Genomic DNA, 22,216 nt, shown 5'->3' with positions numbered 1-22,216 from the left:
TTCTCAGATAAGTAATTCCCCAAAAATGCAATTGATCGCAAGTTCCGAAGAAGTAGAGTGACGAAAGCATTAGAGAAAAAGATAAACTGCAACTGACTCCTCTTTACATGAAGGAACGAACTGATAAATAGCCGAATGACAGGCTAAATATATTTATTTGTAAAAATAAATAAATAACTGAACTTTTTGAATTTTTCAAAAGATTTTAATTGCAAATAATGCTCAACAATATATACTCTTCAAACATTAACATTAAAACCTTTATAAAAAGGCCTCCAATAATTTAAAGTCAATTTATAAATATAAACTATATTCATTAATAGCTGAAAACAATTATTAAAAATTACTTTTGAATTAAATAATGCTAATTTTTTAATGTTTTCCAACATAAATAATTTCGGTTTCTTTTTCTAATATATTTTAGATTATAACATGAAAATGGAATATTTTATTTGTGATTCTTGAAACGAAATGCAAAATAATAAAATAATAAATAGGTAAAATAATGAAATAATGCATAAAAAGCAATGTAGGTAATATACAAATATCCTTTGTGCTTGTGTTCAATTAAACAAAGGAACTACCATTACTGAAATGAAAAACGGAACAAATATGATTCAAACGATCTTAATACCCAAAAAATATTCTAAATGGAAATTCTCCCTCTTTTCAAGTATCGCAAGAAACTATTTTTATTTTATGTTTTAACTTCATTAAAATTTTCTATAATAAGTATTACACAATAAATTAAGTAAGTTTAAGAAAACATAACAAGATTAGATTCCGCATTATGCATGCTTTCATCTCTAAATAAATAAATAATAAAAAAAAAAGATACTCGAAAACTTGAAATGCCCTGATAAAGGATCTATTGGTATGACATCTAACTAGAAAATGATTTTTATAAAGATATTTCATCAGTAATTCCAACCTATCCATTATCATGATGCGAAAAATTAATAAATTAATAGAAAATCAACTGTCTATCTTCTTTATGGAAATAACAATAAAAAAAAAGAAAGAAAAATTTCTTTCTTTTTTAAATATTGCTTCTTCACTATTTAAAAGCTGATTTTTTAGTGGAAAATATAATTTATGTTGTTTTTATTAACAAAAAAACTTTTAAATCATAGAAATTAAGGCATACCTTTCACTCTAAGATATAATAATCTCAGAAAGGCAATTTGTAGTAATGAGTTTTAATATATATATATATATATATATATATATATATATATAAACAAAAGTATTAGAATCAAGTTAATAGGAAAAACAAAAATCAAATAAAAATTAAACCAAAAAAATTATTAAAAAATATTAAAAAAGAATCCGGCCTGAAGACTTTTTCAATATATATATATATATTGAAAAATATACTTTTATATATATATATATATATATATATATTCCAAAATATTTCAGATCTGTTTTTTTTTCCTTTTTTTATATTTTAAATTATTAGAAGAATTTTGTCTTAATAAAAAGCATATTTGCTCTTTTTTTTTCAGTGATTTTAATTTAGACACACTTCAATATAATTTTAATTTATAGAAAATTTAATTGTCATTCCAAACAAAAAAAAAAAGAAAAAAAATAGCAGCTGGACCATAAATTCTAATTAAGAAAGCAATTTATCGAAACGAATATGACAGAAATTTATTACTTTAATTAGTGAAGAGCTATTTTTTTCAACTACCTGCAAGTAATTTTTAAATATTTCACATTTCGCATTAAGCTTGATAAAAAATCTGTATTTTTTCATAAAGTTGTAAATTATTTTAAAATTATGCATCACTTTGCTCTCATGCAAAAAAAAAAAAAAAAAAAAAAGAGTCTGTTTTTCGTATTTAAAACAAAAAAAATATATATTTATATGATTAAGTTTCCTGAATTAGATAAGTTTAAATAATATCATGGAGTTTTTTGGGCTCCAAGTTTCTTGATATAAGCACTTTATTATTTTTATCATGGAATCTTAATATATGAAGTTTACTTCTGTCAATAGAAATGTCTATCCAGCTGTATAGGCAACAATTCTTGAAAGGTTATATCAGAATTGGCAAATGAAATGATAACATAGCGGCGAATAAGAAAAATGAGTAAAAATCTGTAGCTGAATATTTTGCAAATGGTTTTTAAACAAAAAAATTGAAACAAGTTAGAAATATTTTCCAATTTTTTTTTTCTTTCTGAATTTTTAAGAAGAATGGGTATAAGTCCGATAATCCTCCTGCTTAAGATCATTTTAAGCCTCAATGCATTTAATATGCTCATAAGTGACAAAAAGACAGATTTTTAAAGGAAATGAATCTCAAATCCATTTTTTAAAGAGATTATCTAAATACTTGTCATTATTTAATTATAAAAAACTCGAACACTCATTGATTTTATTTTTTTTCTTCAAATCTTGTTTTTTGATATTTTTATACAGATTTGTATCAGTTATTAAAAATGTAATTTTCAATGGTTCTTGAATTTTTCCATTGTATTTTACATTAAAATAGACAAAAAGAAATAACATAATGCATTTAAAAAAATCTTTCTCAAATTTTCTATTAAAAATCGCTAATAATAATATTTCGACTGGCGAAGCGATAATATATTTTAACCCATCTCAGTTGATGTTAAATATATTCTATTTAAGACTTAAGTGTTTGAAATCACGTACTGTTTCTAATACTCGTACTCTTCCCTTTTATAAAAATCATTTAATTGTCATAGCTTCCATTAATAATGTTGAAATTGTGATTTCAACTTTTAAGCAAGGTAAATTGCCCTTGGTAGAACCTTTAGAATTCACTTTTAAAAAGAATGGCAGTTATAGAGACTGCCTTACACCATTTCATCGTCAATTACGTGAACAAATTACGAATTACGTTACAAAAGCTGAAATAAAATAATAAAATTTGAATTAGTCTATCAAGTTGTTTGGGCTCATTGGAGAAACGTACTTCTGTATATATCTTTTAAATTAATCTGGTTTATTATAGCACTTATATGTTTCTAAATGACCACATTATCAGGATAGAAATGAGTAATTAAGATAATGTATTACGATGCTCATTTATTTAATATTTCTTTACTGATTATTTTATTATCTATTAATTTAATTGTGTTTACTGATAAATAATTCTTATTTTTTAATTAAAGGATAAATTTTTGATGATATAAATTTAATACGTTCGTGTAATTTTTAATATCTATAGAAGTAATTTCAAATTAAATTAGCAAAGTTACTGAAGTTGTTTTTTAATATATTTATGTACTATATTCTTCTTTAACTGCAGATACCTTTATGCAAAAAAGATTAATGAAAGCCAAATATTTTTACATATAAAGATTACGAAGATTCAGTGTTTCACAAACTTTCATATCAGAGTGGACCAGAAACTCAAATTTATAAATAAAGCAGCGATTCATAAGAAGGAGATATTTTAAGGATATTCATTTACTATGCAATTTACGACTATGTCGCATTTTAAATCACATTTCAAAACACCCTTTGAATGCGACTGAAATGTCTAATAAATGAAAGATATTTCTGAATATGTAAAGGCTAGCTTGCTTAACAAGACTTTAAACTGGAAATGACTTTTATAAAATAATAACTGGAATTCGCAATCTAAACATTTTGGGAGTAAATTTAATTAAATTTTACATATATATATATATATATATATATATATATATATATATATATATATATATATATATATATATATATATATATATATATATATATATATATATATATATATATATATATATATATATATATATATATATATATATATATATATATATATATATATATATTGTTCAGAAAAAATAATTAAAGGGGTAAAATATACAACAATTCAGTTTCCAATAAATAATGCGCATTTTTTTTAAATTTCGTTTTTCGGAATGTAACTATGAAGAGGATTTTATTATTAGAAATGCATTGATTCAAGTCAAAATTGGTAAGAAATCGGAGACATAAAATTAGAATTATATGAATAAATCTCATACCATGCCTCAACATTTATTTTGGTATTTTAATTATATTGGAATAAAAATAAAACTTCATTCTGAACATCGTTGAAAGAGAAATATTTTTGCGACCTCCAAATTTCTGTGTTGTTAAGATAAATCATAACAGCTAATTTATATAAAGAATTTAACAAAAATTTACAATATCTGTCAAGAAAAGTCGAAATTATTGGAGATTCTTTGAAATTAATGTATTAGTTTAATCTAGTTGGAGAAATAAATTTTCCGGCAAGGTTAAGCATTAAATTTTGTTGGTACTGCCTTTCATCTAACCCAACAAATGAATGTATGAAGACCCCATACTTCATGGGATGTACATGCTTAGGTAACGTTCATCCTTTCATGCCTAGTTGCAGAATGTAATTTAGTTCATTCGATCCTTTGGATAATAAACATTTAAACGACCATCTCGCTATCTGACTGATACATTGAAGAGCATCTATCTGAAATATGCAGGAAAGGAAATGAGAAAACGTTTCTGCAGACATCCCATGATGTATTAGTTATTGAAAATAAAATCTTCTTTATAAACAAGTGGAGCTACAATATATTAAGGCAGTTTTGTAATATTTTTTATCCTTTTTCTAATGCAAATTTAAATATAAAAGCAAATTAAAATTATTTTTTTCAGTTTTAAAGTTTCATTGGGATACATTAAAATTTATAGATTAAAATTTTACGAGCTGTAAAACCACTTATTCTTAAAAATAGTTATGCGATATTGCAATAATTCGATAGGAATTCAGGCGATATTTAAAGGAACCTCCCTCCCCCACACAAATAATAAAATATTAGAAAGTATATGATTTCCAAAAGTTGGTACGAAATAAAGACTTTTTATGTTAAAGGAATTTCAAAGAATGTGATATAAAATGAAATAATCACTTCATTATTCGCATTTGATCTTCAGTATATTGTCAAACAAAATACCATATTATATTCGAAAAAAATACCATAATCATTGAAATTAGAGTTATGCATCCCTAACTTTCCAAAAGTTGGTACGAAATAAAGACTTTTTATGTTAAAGGAATTTCAAAGAATGTGATATAAAATGAAATAATCACTTCATTATTCGCATTTGATCTTCAGTATATTGTCAAACAAAATACCATATTATATTCGAAAAAAATACCATAATCATTGAAATTAGAGTTATGCATCCCTAACTTTCCAAAAGTTGGTACGAAATGAAGACTTTTTATGTTAAAGGAATTTCAAAGAATGTGATATAAAATGAAATAATCACTTCATTATTCGCATTTGATCTTCAGTATATTGACAAACAAAATACCATATTATATTCGAAAAAAATACCAAAGTCATTGAAATTAGAGTTATGCATCCCTAACTTTATGTGCTGTTTGTAAATAAACAAAATGCTGTTTATTTTATTATAGTTGCTATTATGAAAGTTCAACACATGAGAAGTATTATTCGAAACTGAAGACCATCATATTTTGGCCTGTTTATCATGTGATATATCCCATTATATATAAAAATATCATTAGTTTTGTGATGTTTTTTAAGATTATTAGCAATATTTTTTAAAACTTTTCTATTGTAGTTATGTATAAAATATTTTAAAGAATAATAATAAAAAAAAATTGATGATAATATTTTAGTATTTTATATTACGAAGGAAACATTTAAAGCAAAAATGTTAAACTTGAATACCAAAATTATATGAATTTATTGTCACTATTATTTTGTTTTAAATGATATAAAAGTTTTAAGTCCATCGTATTCGCTAATTTCGTTTATAATCTTTTTCACATACGTAATTTCATCAAAATGATTATTTAAATTCTTATAATCATATTAGCAATAATTTGCTTAAATAGTTTTACTTTTACAATAGAATAATGATAAATTGGATTAAATTATGTAAGTTTCTCCTAAAATTTCTTCTTTTTTTATATTTCCTTGCTTTTGAATAGCTTTTATAACGGTAGAAAATTTTATGGTACATCAATGCTTTATATTTTTACAACACTAATAAAAAGCAGCAACCATAAAAACTGCTTACCTACGTAGTATACAATTTGCAAGACATACTATGAAAAATTATTTTTTGTGAAATTCTTCAAGGAAAAGATGATTTTGAAGAGAAAAAGCAAGATTATTTTTCAATTTCAAAGGATTTTAATGCCAAACTTTTGATGAACCTATATACCCTTATGATACATTTTTGGATCAATATATTCTATCTTTCTATCCTTCGACCCTTTCTATTCTTAGACTCCATACAGAAAAGATTGTTCCAAAATTTTCCATTCTACAGAATTTGTCTTGAAAATCTTATTTGGAAATAAACTATTTATTTTTGATAAATCCGAAGAAAATAATTCATGAGGAAAATAAATTTTGCTAACAAATGATGTGATATTTAAAAAGTTTAAGATCTAAATGTAAAACTAACTAAAAAAAATTTCCTTTCAGCAAGCTGGGAGGCAAAGAGAATTTCCTTATCATGGAAGTTATTGTTTTCAAATTCCTTTCTATTCTGAGAAAAAAGCAATGAAATGTCACATTTTAGAAAGCGAAACAATAGATAATTATTTATTGTTGTTACACAATTCATTATTTATTGCAAAATAAATAACTTTAAGGTTACAACTATTCTAACAATAATATACAAATATAGACCCTTTATATAAATGGGTCTATCCATTATATAAATGGACCTGTTATAAATTCATATTATTTATAACGGGCCTATTAAAAATAATAGGTCCATTATAACAATATATTATAGGTTTTAAACAAATGTCAAAGATTTGCAATAGCTGGCAGGAATTAAAAGTTTATTTCTGCATTTTAAATGTATCAGAAGGAATTAATTATCAATCACAATGATTATTCTTTTAATTAAATGTAAAGAATGCCGTTTCATGATAGAAAGTTGAGTTTTACCATTTGTTTTTTCAGTTATATTGAAAGAAAAAAAATATTTTTCTTTTCTTAGTTAATATTACGTTATCCGTCGCACTTTTGGATATTTGAATTATAATTGTCAATTTGAGTAAAAGAGAATATATCATCGTTTTTTTTAAATATACATATATTTTGGTACTTGTGGATTAACTACATGCCACTGATGAATTTTAGGTTTGCATACGGGATCATACGTGATAATACCTAACGTAACGTATACATTAACATACGTAATCATACGTTATATACCTAACGTATCATACCTGATACGTTAGGTCATTGGCGAATATAGTCAATAGAATAATATTATATTTTTGGAAAAATTCTTTGAAGTTTTACCGCTGTTATGCAGTTAATACTAGTACAATTTATAATTTAGTATTGTTTTTTGTTATATGGTATGCTCTCAGTAAGGCTGCAGACTTCAAACTAAAGGACAATTAACATTAAAGAAAGCTCTAGGACAACGAACGATTTGTTAAAAAATGCATTTAAATAGCAAAGGTTATATTTATTGCACAAAATATACATAATTTTAATTAAAAAAAATTGTTATTCGTATAAGGATTATTTCAAAATGTAACTCAAAAATTTGAGCAGCTATTTATTCAACGCGTTGGCATGATAAGTGATTTCCGTTTAATAAAGTGGCCAATTTCTATAATGGTTTATTTCATGAAAATTATTTATTTTTCAATACCTAAGTATGAATTATATCTTTATGATGGTATTTAATCATATTAAAGAAGCGAAAGAAGAAGAAGACACGTAACAAAAAACAAATAGATAAGAAATTTCAAAGAATTATCGAGATGCCTTAAAAAGTGAGTGTTTCAGTGAATTTGTTATTGTCAGGCATGAAATGAAATATTAGAATTTAATTTGATTGATTTAGCATGAAGAAATATCCATTCAAAATAATCGGATAAACGACGGCGTATAGTAAAAAAACGCTTATTTTTAAAATCTATAAATCGCGAAATGCTTTAAAATTTTGTTAGAAATTTTCTTCAATAAATTAGTTGGTTTGGCGAATTTTGTTATATTTGGCCATCATTCTTGTTTGTGAACTTACAAATAATGAGCACTTAAGAGATAATTTGTTTTTATGAATATTAGCTTGAAGAAAATAAAAATTTTGAAAACAGTTTGTTTTATTTAAAAATGAAAAATGAGCCTTTCATTTGATTAGAAATTAAATGAGCATTTATTTAAATGAGAAATGGCATATAGAAGAATCGGGTATAGTGCATGTACTGTATGTAGAAGAATCGGGCGCTTGCGTATAGTTTCAAACTGTATTTATTTAAACAATAATATTCCAGTGTGTAAATTATTTTTCTTAATTTCTTATTATAATAGGTAGTTCAGCAGATTTTGTTTGATTTGGCTGGAATTTTTTCTACCTTGGGACGGTATTAGATACCAAGAAGTATATTATGATTAAATACGTTAAAAAATGAGAGACACTCAGCTTCTGGAAATTTTTAAGTTGATCATTTCTCTTGCCATTTTAACTTACTTTGACTACATTTTTATTTAATTAGTTTTAATCAAACTCTTAATTTTTAGTTCATATGCATTTAAAAAATTTCAAAGTATAGAAATGAAATAAAGGTAGAACTTATTTTTCATGTTTTTTTTTTTTTTTTTTTTTTTTTTTTTTTTTTTTTTTTTTTTTTAACGGGCAACATAAATTGCTGATGCTAGAAGTAGGCAAAATTAGGGATTGCAAATCATTTTTTAGCTCCTAATTTCTAAGCAATTTCAGATATCTAAAAACCTTTATTGCAGAAGTTTTTCTAGAATGCCAATTCAGCTAATTCTAATAATGCTAATTCAGCTAATTTGATTTATTTTTTCTATCTTCTATATTAAGGAAGTTATAGAGAAACGATTATTTCAATCATCACCATTTATAATTTGGCATAGTTGAACTTTCGGAACTACGGACACATCGGAGATTTTTACGTTTCTTACAACACATTCGAAGTGTGTTAAAATCTAAACAAAATTATTCTAGTCATTTTGTGAACAAGATAACATTAGTAAAGCGGTATGGGAAAGCAAATGTATATAAACTTTCGTATACATATAATTAAATTTTTGAACATGTTGCTTTCATTATAGGGACCACAATCGGTGGAGATACTAGTATGCGGAAATTTTTCCTAAAATCGTGTTACACGAACCATTGCAACAAGTAGTTTTCCTATAAAGTATCTTCCTTAAATTTTCAAAGAGCTGTTAAATATTAATTATTTTTTTATGTTGCACAATGGAGTACATTCGGCAATTGATAAATTTTAATATATGTACATTTATTTTTAAAAAGTACCTTGTTGTTGTTGATAGATTTTGCATAATACTAATGTGCATAAAAATGTTAAAATGCATCCATCGAAATTTTCAATTATTGATTTATTAACAATTATTTTCAACAAATCTGAAGATGTTATTAAACGAAAACCCTTTAATATGGAGATTCAGTAGACTCTAATAATTTAATAAGATTTCCATCGATATAATAATTAATAAATGAAATGAAACAAAAAACATAACTAAGAAGTAAAACAGGAACTTCAAGCCTGAAGTAATTTTTGTGTTGTAAGGTCTCAAATGTATAGAAGCGGATTTGATTATTTCGAATAAGATATCTGACTGACATAAAATATTTTCAGATTCAAACCTTCAAACTGATTTTAACTGATCCAAAACTTTTGAAATATGCCTTAATATGCCTCAAAAGGCATGAACAAATTTACATGCCCATTTAGAAAACTTAAAGTTCAATGCATTTCGAATTCGAGGATATGATTATTAAAGCTAAAATGGAAAAATAACAATTATTTTGTTAATAATTAGAATAAATAATTACAATTTAACATAATTAGTAATGGGATCTGTTTTGAATGACCAAATTTTATAAAATAAGCTGATGGGTACTTGAGAATGTTTGATATTGTTATGATTCCTTTAATTGTAATTTTAAAAAGTGAAATAAGTTTTTTTTTAATTGAAGCAACATTTCATTGTAATTTAATTACTTAATTTATAGAGTGACATATCGTTTTGAAGCCACTTAAAAGCAACTTTATATAGACATAATAATATTCAACCATTTTTTGTATAAATTGGCCAAAGCCAGAATGGACTTTGATATTTGATTCTAGATATACATTGATTTACATTATATTGTGGCGGATTGGTATGAGCGAGGATAGATTCTGGGACCTTGTGGTACGCAGCCGAGTAACATGACCGCAATACAAAAGCAATTGCTCGTGTATAGTAGCTGTTAACTGGCTGACAAGCTTTCACCACAATATCAACATTACCATGGTTTTTCTGCGATATCGGGATTTGAATTCACAATTCTCTTATTTTGTCGAAAAAAATTGTTGCTTTGCTACCATTTGGTATTGTAGATAGCAATATGCTCTACGTCATAGCGAATAAATTTAATTTCTCCTTAAAGTGTATAAAGTTTTCTGAATCTTTAGCTACACCAGCATTGAGAAAAAAAGCAAATTATTTACCTGTAGCTTTCTTCCATCGAATGTGAGGATGAGGAACACCATCTGCTTGGCAGCTAATTTTTGCAGGCCTTCCAGAAATTGCTATGATATCGCTAGGCTCCAAAACCCATCTAGGGGGAACTAAAAGATAAAAGAAAGATTTCTAGTTGTCTTTAAAACCGAAAAATGAATAAACTTGTATGGGAAAAAAATATTAGGTATTTCACTAACATACCTTTAACTGTCAAAATGGCACTGAATGAGCCTGTTGCTACATCATTTGTTGTAACACATGTATAATTTCCGTTATGCTTATAAGCTAATTCTTTTATTGTGAGGGTGGATACTCGACCTTCTTGCGCGTACATAACAGTGGCGTCCAATTCCTCTTCCAAAAGTATTTGACCATCTTTAAGCCAACGAGTTGTCAACGGACCATCACCAGAATCTACGATGCAGGTCACTGCCGTGAGCATACCCTCATGCAAGTTGTCCTTGAAGGCAAAGCTGGCAACCTTTGGTCCAGCTAATTAAAAAAAATGAAATTTTAGTGAACAGCAGAGAAATGCTTTATTAATAATGAAATCCTCAGAACAATTCAAATTTATACATAACCAATTGATACATTAAAACTATTAATTAAAATGCAAACATTCTTTTGAAAAAGCACATATTTTGAATAGTTTCCAAGGCTCATACAAATATCAAAGAAATGAAATGTGATATTTATTACTCTTCAGCAGCTCAAATAATTCTGATTTATTTTTAAATATAGTTAAATATTGAAGATGAAAGGAAAAAGTAGATTTTTAAATATTTTTAATAGCAAATATTTATTAGCAGAATCCTGTAAAAAAATATATATCGTTGCACATCAAATCTTATTATATGATTTTGATGTTCTTCTTTGTACCTGGATGTATGCAGTTTCAAAATTTAAATATTTATTACAGTATAAAGAAACCTGAAGATATCACTTACCGCTAACATGAAACATTTGCTTAAACTTCATTAATTAATGAAAAGAAGGGATTGGTTAATTATTATTGGGGATGTAAGAGATTTAATATTTCATAATGATATTATTCTCCTATAATGCTAACTTCATTTTTATCTTAAAGATATTCTCCAAAAATTATTTCGACTTATGCATTTGGAACCAACCATTAACTAATAAATCACATTTTGGCTAAAAGTTATAAAACACATTAATTTTTATATAATTCTACATTTTCCATTTGCACTCTTAGTTTTTATCTATAATCGTATATGTTAAATGAAGGATCACTTTAGGTGTGTTCAGTCTCTTTCGGATTGCAGATTTTATTTCAGAAATGCCAATAATTAAAGTACATTTAATTTCTAATTTAATAATCTAATCACGTTTGAATAAATAATATATTGCCTTAAGCAATTTGATTTAAATCATACAAATTTGTATCCAAAAATCCAAAGCCTTTTAGAATTAGGAGTCTATCTATATTAAACTTTTAAATTTAAGACTTTTGCTCCGGAAGATATTTTCCAAAGCAATGTAATCAATATTCTATCTTTTAATTATATAAAGTATGCACTTAAAATGTACATTTAGAAATATAATTAAGAGTATCTTAGAAGTCTTTGAATTACATTGTTTACCGTGAAATAAGAGCTGTATTGAATGTGAAAGTTTATCTACTTGGTATTCATGTATATAGATTTCTTCATATATTATGATTAAAAAAGTAAAGAGATAATCTAAATTGTTGTAAAATAGAGAATGAAGCAGATGTTATCAAAATATTTCGCTGTTCATGGGATTCAGAGAATAGTATTAATATTATCAAAATGGTAATTTGTAGTTGCCTGTTTCACCTTATATATTCTACACTTTCAATCAAGCTTGCTCTAGCTATTTTCTAAATCACCATGTTTTTGTGGGAATATTAAAACATAAAATATCAAGCTTTGCCTATAAATGCAAATATCTATATTATTCCTAAAATTATTTTCACAAATGGTATATATATATATATATATATATATATATATATATATATATATTCTTAGAAATAAGGGAAAGTTATTTGAATGTGATTGAGTATTTAAAATTTTAAATAGAATTTTTGGAGCTAAATTAAATTTTATTCTATTGTATTTGACAAAGACCTAAAAAATACTGAAACATGTGAATTTAGTTTCTCAGTCATTAAAAAAAATTATTAAGACATAATGTGTATCACTCATTTGCTTTATTTCTTTGATAAACAAGAAAATTTCTGTGTTAATGGATTCAAATAGTTATGAGTTCTAGAATATCCATAGTTAATATAGCTCTAGAATAACCATAGGTAGAGAGAGCAATGTAAGTGAATTTAATAACGAAATTAAAGTATAAATTGTTATAACTATTTAAATATGATATAAATTTAAACAGTAGAATTCTAAAGATAATTACCAGACGCATGGTTATTTCAAATCATCATCTTACCAAATAATGGTTGAAATTTTCATTTTATATTATATACAATAAATTTCTGCCATTTGAATTTGATAATTACGAAAATATTCAATACATTTTAGTTCTGTATTGTTATGTACGATTATACAAAAGGGAAACTCTGAAAAGTTAAAATAAACCCATGTATTAAATAAATAATTTAAAACAATTTTACTGGTTTTTTTTTCTACATAAAATGTTTTCAGAATAATTCTTTCGAAATTATGCTTAAAATAAAGATGTCCTACAAATTATTTTATTATAATTTTTCGAGATAAAGAATAAAAAGTCTAATCTCAAATCAACTCTTTTTAAAGCAAAGAATGTGATTCACTTACATTTAAAATTGAATTATAATAACAGATTAGGATATCTTGTTTTTTTCCCTGCATTACCTTTTTTCGAATTAATTAAACATATTAAAAAAATGCTTACAAGCTGAAGTTCTTCTTTTATTTAAATATTTCCCTTTTTTAATGTTTACTTGTATGAGAGATTAAATACTTTCATTTGAAAGTAAATTCAAATCAATCTTGTAAGAAGTTGTTTCAATGATTTGCTATTAATTTAATTATTTCTTTCTCATTTACAAACATAACGCAGTATCATATATATTCGGGAGAAATAATAGATCATTAATGTTTAAACTTAAAATTTTAATTAAATTATAACTGATATATAATTTTTAAGATATTATGACAAGATTTATAATATATATCTATGAAGTTTATCCAAAGCATGCTTAAACATAATTTCTAACGCCAATTAATTTCATATAGTAATTTAAATAATTAATAGATAAATAAATTATAAAATTAATAAATTATTAATAGATAAAATTTTAAGTTTATGCTTTATTAATATATTATAAATTATATTTTTAGAATATTTTGTTATTCCTATACTCTTTCAGTAGCTTCAATCATTTATTATATGAGTTTACTTTCATTTACTAGAACATTATCAAGATATATTTTATGCTCATCCTTTAACGTATTTAATCCATAGAATTTATTTTTTCTTTACAATGCCATATATATTCGGATTTTATTATATACAAATTTCCTATAGATTTGGATTCTACTTTACACAAGTTGCATATGCATTCGTATTATTGTACATTCAAACTGCAATTTAGTAATGATATAAGTTTAATAACGCTTATGGTTATTCTTAATTTCAAAAGCGTTTTCCTTTTATTCCTTAAAGCTTTTAATATCAGCTTTTTACGTTTAAAAATGTTAAGGCCTTTTCTTAGAATTAAGCATAATACAAGCTTCTTACAAAAGTTTGCTCATCATTAATTTAAAAATACGCTTATTTGCAATAGTTTTTTTAAAAATTTATTTTATGATTCAAAAATATTTGGAAAATGCATTAGTACTTATTTTTGATAATAATACACCCTTTAATGTTTCTCTTATTTAATAATGAGTTAAGAAAATTATTTTATCACATTTTAAATTCATACTATTGGCGTCTCGTGATATTGAGCTCAAAAGTATTCCTTTTTTCCTTACAAACATAAATAATAATTTTAGGAAGAGTTGAAAGTTAACAAATGAAAATTAGAAAACATTTAAAGTAAAACTAATCTATTATAGTAAACTAATAAAGATGCACTTTTAGAAAATTTTAATCTTCAATTTACTTTTTCAATAAAATATAGAATTTCTTATTTCATGTTTATTCTTTTTTTTTATAAAAATTAATTTTGAAAGATATTGTTTTTCTCAGTCGAATAATCAGAAGACGAAAAAGCAACATCTTAACAAATTTTTAAAATAAATAATTTGGAATAAATAATACATGCTTATTAGTTTTTCTCAAATCTGTTTTTAACCATTTTGCAGGTAATTTAAGATATTTAGAGATTAATATATCAGTTAAATAAAAATAAACGTATTAATAATTTCATCAAAACTGTATGTTTTATTTTTATTATTTTTTTAAGTTCATAAAAGTAACTCACTAATTTATGCTCTAATCGATAAATGTTACTTACCATGATTGTTTTGCTCTCTAGTTAACACAGATTTAACTCCTTTTAGTTTTTTAACCTTTATTTTGTATTTAAAAATGCTTTTTTATGTAGAAATTCTTACATTGAAACAGGATTGATGCAATCTGCGTTCAAGGATTCATAAATTCAACTTGGAGATTCATTGCCCATTTCATTTTATTTATTTACAGATGATATTCTTTCAAGTAGATACAGTCTTTTAATTTTTCTATCATTATTTAATTATTCTTTCATTCCAGTTATTACCTATTTCGTTTTCAAGTGACCGAATGTTCCTTATACTTCATTAAAACTTTAAAGTTCCGTCCTTAGATTTACGTATATTTTCTCTTGAATCTTATTATACTTGAACTTGCAATAGTGTTTGATGACCAGAAAACTTTTTATAACATTCCTTTTATTTTTTAAAGTTTTGGCAACTCATAAAATGGGGGAAACATACGAAAATAAAACAGTTACTAGCTTGGCAGCAATACGAAAAACTGTGATAAAACGACCTCTTCTCATCTAATTATTCTTTCCGGTAGAGTGAATCCGGTAGATGCCACTTTGTTGGCAATATGAATACTCATTCCATTGATTATATTCAAATGAGGAAAGTTAAGTATTATCAGAAGAATCAAGGTATACATATTTTTTCAATCATCTCACTATAGCTATTAAAAAAACCATTAAAATTAAAAATAATTTAATAATTAATAATTTATTATATTTTTGGTTAAATTACCTGAAAAATAATATGTACCTTTATGGTATTACTGGAAATAATATTGCTATTCTGAGTTTTCAAATTTTCAAAATATGTTTTTTCCAAAATATTTCAGCAAATTTAGCCACCATTGTATATAATATAATTATATTGTTCGTAAATATATCAAATTCGTCAGCAATAGACCTGACTAGTGATAAAACTATACATAATGGAATTTTGTGTCTATATTCTTAGGAATCAATATCCAATAAATAGTGGATAATTCAGGCAACATATTTTTTGGTTTTAGTCTCAATTCAACTTATTCTGTTTGCAAAACATTTATTTGCAAACGTGAAATATATATTTCATGCTTATATTACGAACAAATCTTAGAAGAAAATTATTTGTTTTTCAATGTTTGAGGGTTTTTTTTTTTTTTTACAAAAAAAGACACACATATCTCTAACTTCTCATATCTAGTATCTCAATAAGTATCTAATATTTATATTTAATATGTCGAAACTCTCATATCTAAAAAAGTGTTTGGAATCAAAGGAGAATCCTTGCAATTCCAGTTTGTTTATAGTAACAAACTGGAACTATATAATAATTCAGTAATATGGGTTTTTAGCGTAAATGTTAAAGTTTAGTAGTTGATCCATAAAATAAAACTGTAATTAGGCAACGAAAGAAAAATTGAAAAAAAAATGTGAACAATTTATGTATATAATATATCATTAATTGTATGTCACATAAAAGTTTGAAAACTGTTTATCCATAAAAATTTCAATGAGTTATCTGCATGATACAGTATGAAATAATTGTTATAGTATTTTAATTAATGTTTGAATACTGAAAAATGAAACATGGCATTATTTGAAAAATATTATATAATTGCCAATACATGGACACATTATGTTTTTTAAAACTTTATATTCAATTTGAAAAGAACTTTGTAGCTTCATAAATTAAAAACTCCAATATCTTTCAAAAACAAATATTTTAATTAAAACTCGGTACTTTTATAAAAACTAATAAAACAGTATTAAAAAAGTTGCATCATAATGTTTATGATTCAAATATGCATAAATAACAACAAACATTCCTTTCAGTGTTTGAAGTAAATTAATCTAAAATAGACTGTTTTGAAGATTCTAGCATTATCAGCTTATTTTAGATTCATAAAATGTATGCTTGTGTTATATTCTGAGTAAAATTTTTGGTAGGGCTTGAAAAGATGATTGCTTTATAAAGAAAGCGATCTATTTATTAAAATGGAATTTCTGAATTATGAATAAACTAATACGAAACACAAAATAGGTAATTCCAAGTTATTTAAAAGAAATTTTCTAATTTAAAACTTAAATAAGAAACTATTTTATTTAGTTTTATTTCAATGGGACATTTGAATAGCAACAAAAATTACCATGATAAGATATAACAGTGGATGTCATTACTTCATCTCAAATCTTATTTGAAAAGTAATTTCAAACAAATTTTTACCAAATATTAACTTAATGTATCAGCATCAAGACATTTGTTTGTTTAGGCCATCTTAATAATTTTCGGAGACATGACTTATGATGTAATGATGTGCTAATATTTGCAAATTTCATACGATATTCTATTTTATGATGAATTTTCAATTCATTACTTTCGTGATAATATAAGGAATTCTATGTAATGAATAAAAATATCACATTCTAGCTAGCCTTTCCTGGAAAATTGTATTCAGTCATGTCATATTTGAAATTTTTTTTTGGATATACAGAGTTAGGTTTGCATCAGAAATGTGATTATTAAACGGAATAATTAATCTGGAATAAGAAAATAATTCATTTTGTATAGATTTCAGGTAATGTTATCTTATATAATTATTAGTTACATAATATGACATTTATCTGCATTAAAGTTTAAATGAAGATTTCTTTCTAGAAGTCAATCAAATAAAATTAACTATGCATATTTAAAACAAAAAATGAGACAATATGCACGCATTGCATTCCATAAATTTTCCTCTCATATTAGAATTTTTTTCATTTTTCTGCTTTTTTTGTTTAAAATAATACTACATTATTAAGTTCTGAGTTTTAAGTCAGATTTAGGAGTTCAAAGATGAGATGCATTTTATAGGAATTTGAAATTATAACATTTTGAATTTCTCAAGAATTTTTTCTCTCTACCTTTATACCTCCTTATATACTTACTTCTAATATTTATCTTTTTATATTTATATTAATATTTTCTTTTATGCCTTAATATTTTTCTTTGTGTATGAATTAATATTAATTACAAATTATTATATTTCTTCTATTCGAACAAGTAGAATGCTACTTTTAACTGATTTGTGTTGTTTGCCGTAAGACTTTGTTGAGCTCCAACTTTTATTCGTGTTTTACCACAATGTTTGGAGTGATTGAACCAAGTAGAAATAATATAAGTCAAAGTGTTGATTAAAATATTGAAAATAAAATTCCAATTTTATATCATATTGCATATATTAGCTAATCTTAAAATCATAAGATAAATTTTATGGAGTGAGTCCAAAAAATAAAAATATTTATATTTTGTGAACAAGATGGTATGTTGAATCATTTTAGATCGAAGTACCTTTCATTTTGTTTCAAGAAATAAATAAAAAAATGAAGCTAAAATTGTTGCTTCACAAAATCCTTTATAAGAGCTACGACATAGAAATGTATGTTATAATTTTTCAGAATCGAGTCCATCAAAAATAATACATGCTTGAAGGCGCAATGAAATAATGAATGCATGATTTCAATGATAACAAATATTTTTTATAAACATGTATCTTTAACAAAATTCCTCTGAAACTGCACACCAAGCTCTCAATCCACATATCACAGCTTGCACTACAATTAGCGTTGAGAGTTTGAAAATTATTGTTAGCATTGATTTTGAAACCAATCAAAAATATAGCTCTAGGGTTTTTTTAACTTCAGATTTCTTTTTATGGCTGTATTTTGCATTGATAATAAATGTATCATTTCGCACATAGATGCATGTATAAAAATTGACAATTCAGTAAGCTGCATTTGAGAGTGTGTCCTTCTTTCGTTTAGAATCATATCATGTCTCAAATGTAGATTTGAAAAGGTTCATAATCTTTTTAATAGTACCTACGTTCAAACAACTTATAGTGAAAATAAACATTTGTTACATTCGTAAATAAATAATGAATATATTTTTATTCTGCCCATATAATTAAATTTTGTGTTCGTGAAACAAATCTCCCATCAAAAATTGCATTCGAATTTAAAACATTTGGTAAGAGAAAGAGCTAGATTTAATATTTAAGTCTTAACGGTATGAAATTCACATTTGAACTTTATAAAAATAATAACAGTTTTGCTGAATGTGAAAAAGAGCAAAGTGCTTATATCTTTCTGAATGATAAGTTATTAATAAATGTATATAAATTCTATGTTTAAACGGTGGAAATGACGCAGACAAAAAGCACTCAATAATCATTTTACAGTTAGCGAAATAATGTATCATGCGCATCTGGATCTACTTCTTGATATAACGTAGAATATGTACTCATGAGTGTATATACATATATATATAATACGCTTTTAATATTCTGAAATGAATATTGGGTATATATTATTGGAATATATGTTGCATTTGGAGTTTCAAGTTTTCAAATGAAATATATGGAGAGAAATTTGCTTCATTCCTTACACTGAAAAATATTTAAAAATGTTTTTGATATTATATTTCGACGGTAATATAGATCATGAATTTTTATCATATAGTAGAGAGAAATAATGCATTTTCTATATAGCAGAGGAATTTTCAAACCCTTAATAAAATATTTATTTCCCTATCTTTTATTCGGATATGTGGATTTTCTTATAAGTTTGGGACTGCATTTTGAATACATTTTGGAGGAAGAAGACATATTATAGGTTTTAAAATGTATTGAAAATTTTGAATTATTTAAAAATTCATTGAAGTTTCAAGTTTTGAAATAAAAATAATTCTATACATTACAATAAATTTGGGAAATGTTTGTGTTTATTGTTAGTAAATTGTTTAAAAGAAACATGATAATCATGCATACTTGAAATGAGAAATTGGGAGAAAATATTTCTTGACGTATATTTGGGTTAAATAGCTTTCTTAGTCGTAATTCTTCTGAATGTATTCTTCTCCCATTCTTCAGCTATTGATTTAAACTGATGGGGAAAATATCCTTTTGGCTTTATTTCATTTATTCTATTATCCTGAGAATATTTCTATTTCTATATCTATCTATATCTGCATATACTCTATCTATCTCTACAAATATAATAACAAGAATACCGATTGAAAATATTTTTTTTATTAAATGATTCACGAATTTTCTTAAATGTATGCTCTCTGATATTTTATTTTTATTCTTCTGTATAAAATAATGTAATTCTTTTGAAGTTTAGAGATAATATATGCGTTTTAATTATGGTCAACAAATATAAATGAGAAGTGAAGTATTAAACTATTGAAGATACAGAACATAAAAGTATTGATGTGTTGTGTATCTAATGCAGAGCGATCTGTTTACTTCGGAATATTTTGTGAAAATCTTTATGAAGGGTATTATTCGAAAGTATTATAATTAAAAACCATTTAATTCAGAACTGTGCAGTTTAGTTCTCAGAAAATTACATCATTTAATATTAGATATGTTTTAGTAATTAAAACTCATGTCAAACTGAAGAAAAACTTATGAACCTGAGCCCTTATTCTAGTGTCTACAGCAGTAACTTGAACGAAGTTCAAAACAGCTGTTCCCATTAAACTTTTATTGAGTTACCTTTGAACAGGATGTAAAGGCCTACCGGGATTGCAGATGGCTAAATCCATCTCTTTTAACCTCAATAGACAACATAAAACTCGCCCCCCAAAAGTGGACGGAAATCAGTGAATATCAATAAAAAACAGATGTTCACCTACTTCGAACGAGAATCCGGAACGAACGAGAGACGGGAATCCCTTGATTTGATGTAACCTCACAGCTGTACCGGCCATCGTCCACTCTGGGTTGAACTCCTTCGATCACTAAAGTTCCGTTAGGGTATACTCGCTGGCGTTGATTCAGAGGCAGAAGTCGTCCTTCTGAAATAAAATATGAGTTTATGTTTGCAGGAGTCATTGAAAATTTACGATTTATAATATGAAGTCAAGAAAAAAATGAAATGCTAATTATGTTTATGATTAACTGCACGCAGGAAAGAATATTAAATGTTTATTTTCTTAAATCGTATTATTTAAAAAAAATATTTTAAATACATAAACACAGTAGTGGCAGATGATATAAAAGTAAAATTACATTACAAATAATTACATAAATTTATGATGCATATCTCCGATATATCATTCAATTTTAAAGGAAATCATGAATGGCTTACTTAAATGTCTTAATTAATTTTATCCCGGAATTCAATGAACAAAATTAAAGTGTAAAACATGAACTAAATTTCTAAATTACATTTTGCAATTGGCATCATATGTTGCTTATTTTGTCAACAGAATATACGGATACCAATAAAATTTTAAGATAGCAAAGGTATTTTCTTTGGGATGATAAATTAATATTCATCTAAACGTTAAAAAGAGAAACCAGTATCAAACAGCTTTAGAATTAGTTCTTTCAACAATATTATTTTTTTAATGATTCAAATTATTTTATGCTTATAAAAAGGGAAAAAAATAAAATTTTGGCCATTCCCAAATGGTTGGAATATTAGGTTAAAATGTTTACTCAAATTATTGAAAAAAAATTTATTTCGTGGAATTTTCCGGTGAATCTTAATCTCTCTGATCATGAATCATAAAATGAAATAATAAATTTAAAAATAGCTGACTTAATAAGTCATTTCGTTTTTGTTTTACTCTCTTTTTATTCATATAGATCATGTATTTACCTTCTAATGGTTATGTATTTATCAGTTTTAGAATCAAATTTTTGGAATACAATTTTTTTTCAATTTATATTATTTTTATATCCCGCAAGTAAATAATAATAATAATAACATTTATCTCATTTTATTTTGCTTCTTTCATATTCCAAATACTTTTGAAATTATCTGAGTCATACTCTACGTACAATCATAACAAAAAAATCATTACGTCGAAGTTTATTAAAAAAGCACAGAACGTTTTAAAACAATTTTCAAAGGGTCTATATGATAGCCAAGATAAAAAGGAGCTATTATAAGGAGCTAAAAATTAACAAAGGTGACAATAAATCCAAAAAAAAATATTGAAAAAAAATATTATTATTATATATATAACCTATTTTTAGGGTAAATATTATATATGAAATATGAATATAATATGAAATATGTGATATCTTGGAAAAAAAAGTTTTAAAAAGAATTACTTATACTTTAACAAACTTTATAAAGTAAAGAAATGAAAAATTATTAAAAAAAATTAGTGCTTAAATCATAATTTTTATCTTTATTTTTTCACTTTTTGATTTTCGGAAGCTCTATTTTTTAACTTAAATTAAAAATGTATTCAAA

The 22,216-nt window shown here is 24.9% G+C and overlaps 1 protein-coding gene across 1 annotated transcript in view; it reads right to left on the bottom strand.

Moving 5' to 3' along the window:
* Nucleotides 1-22,216, bottom strand: part of LOC129981637 (cell adhesion molecule Dscam2-like) — a 506,908-nt gene that overhangs the window by 185,702 nt on the left and 298,990 nt on the right. The window contains exons 8-10 of the mRNA XM_056092554.1: nucleotides 20,643-20,804; nucleotides 10,723-11,013; nucleotides 10,509-10,628 (exon numbers count right to left, since the gene is read on the bottom strand). Of these exons, the coding sequence (XP_055948529.1) occupies nucleotides 10,509-10,628; nucleotides 10,723-11,013; nucleotides 20,643-20,804 (573 nt within the window). The remainder of the gene's footprint in view (nucleotides 1-10,508; nucleotides 10,629-10,722; nucleotides 11,014-20,642; nucleotides 20,805-22,216) is intronic.

Source organism: Argiope bruennichi, chromosome 8 (genome assembly GCF_947563725.1).
Source record: "Argiope bruennichi chromosome 8, qqArgBrue1.1, whole genome shotgun sequence".
In the NCBI taxonomy this organism is placed as follows: domain Eukaryota; kingdom Metazoa; phylum Arthropoda; class Arachnida; order Araneae; family Araneidae; genus Argiope; species Argiope bruennichi.
The sequence above is the reverse complement of the archived record's forward strand: the minus strand, read 5'-3'. Positions and strand labels throughout refer to the sequence as shown.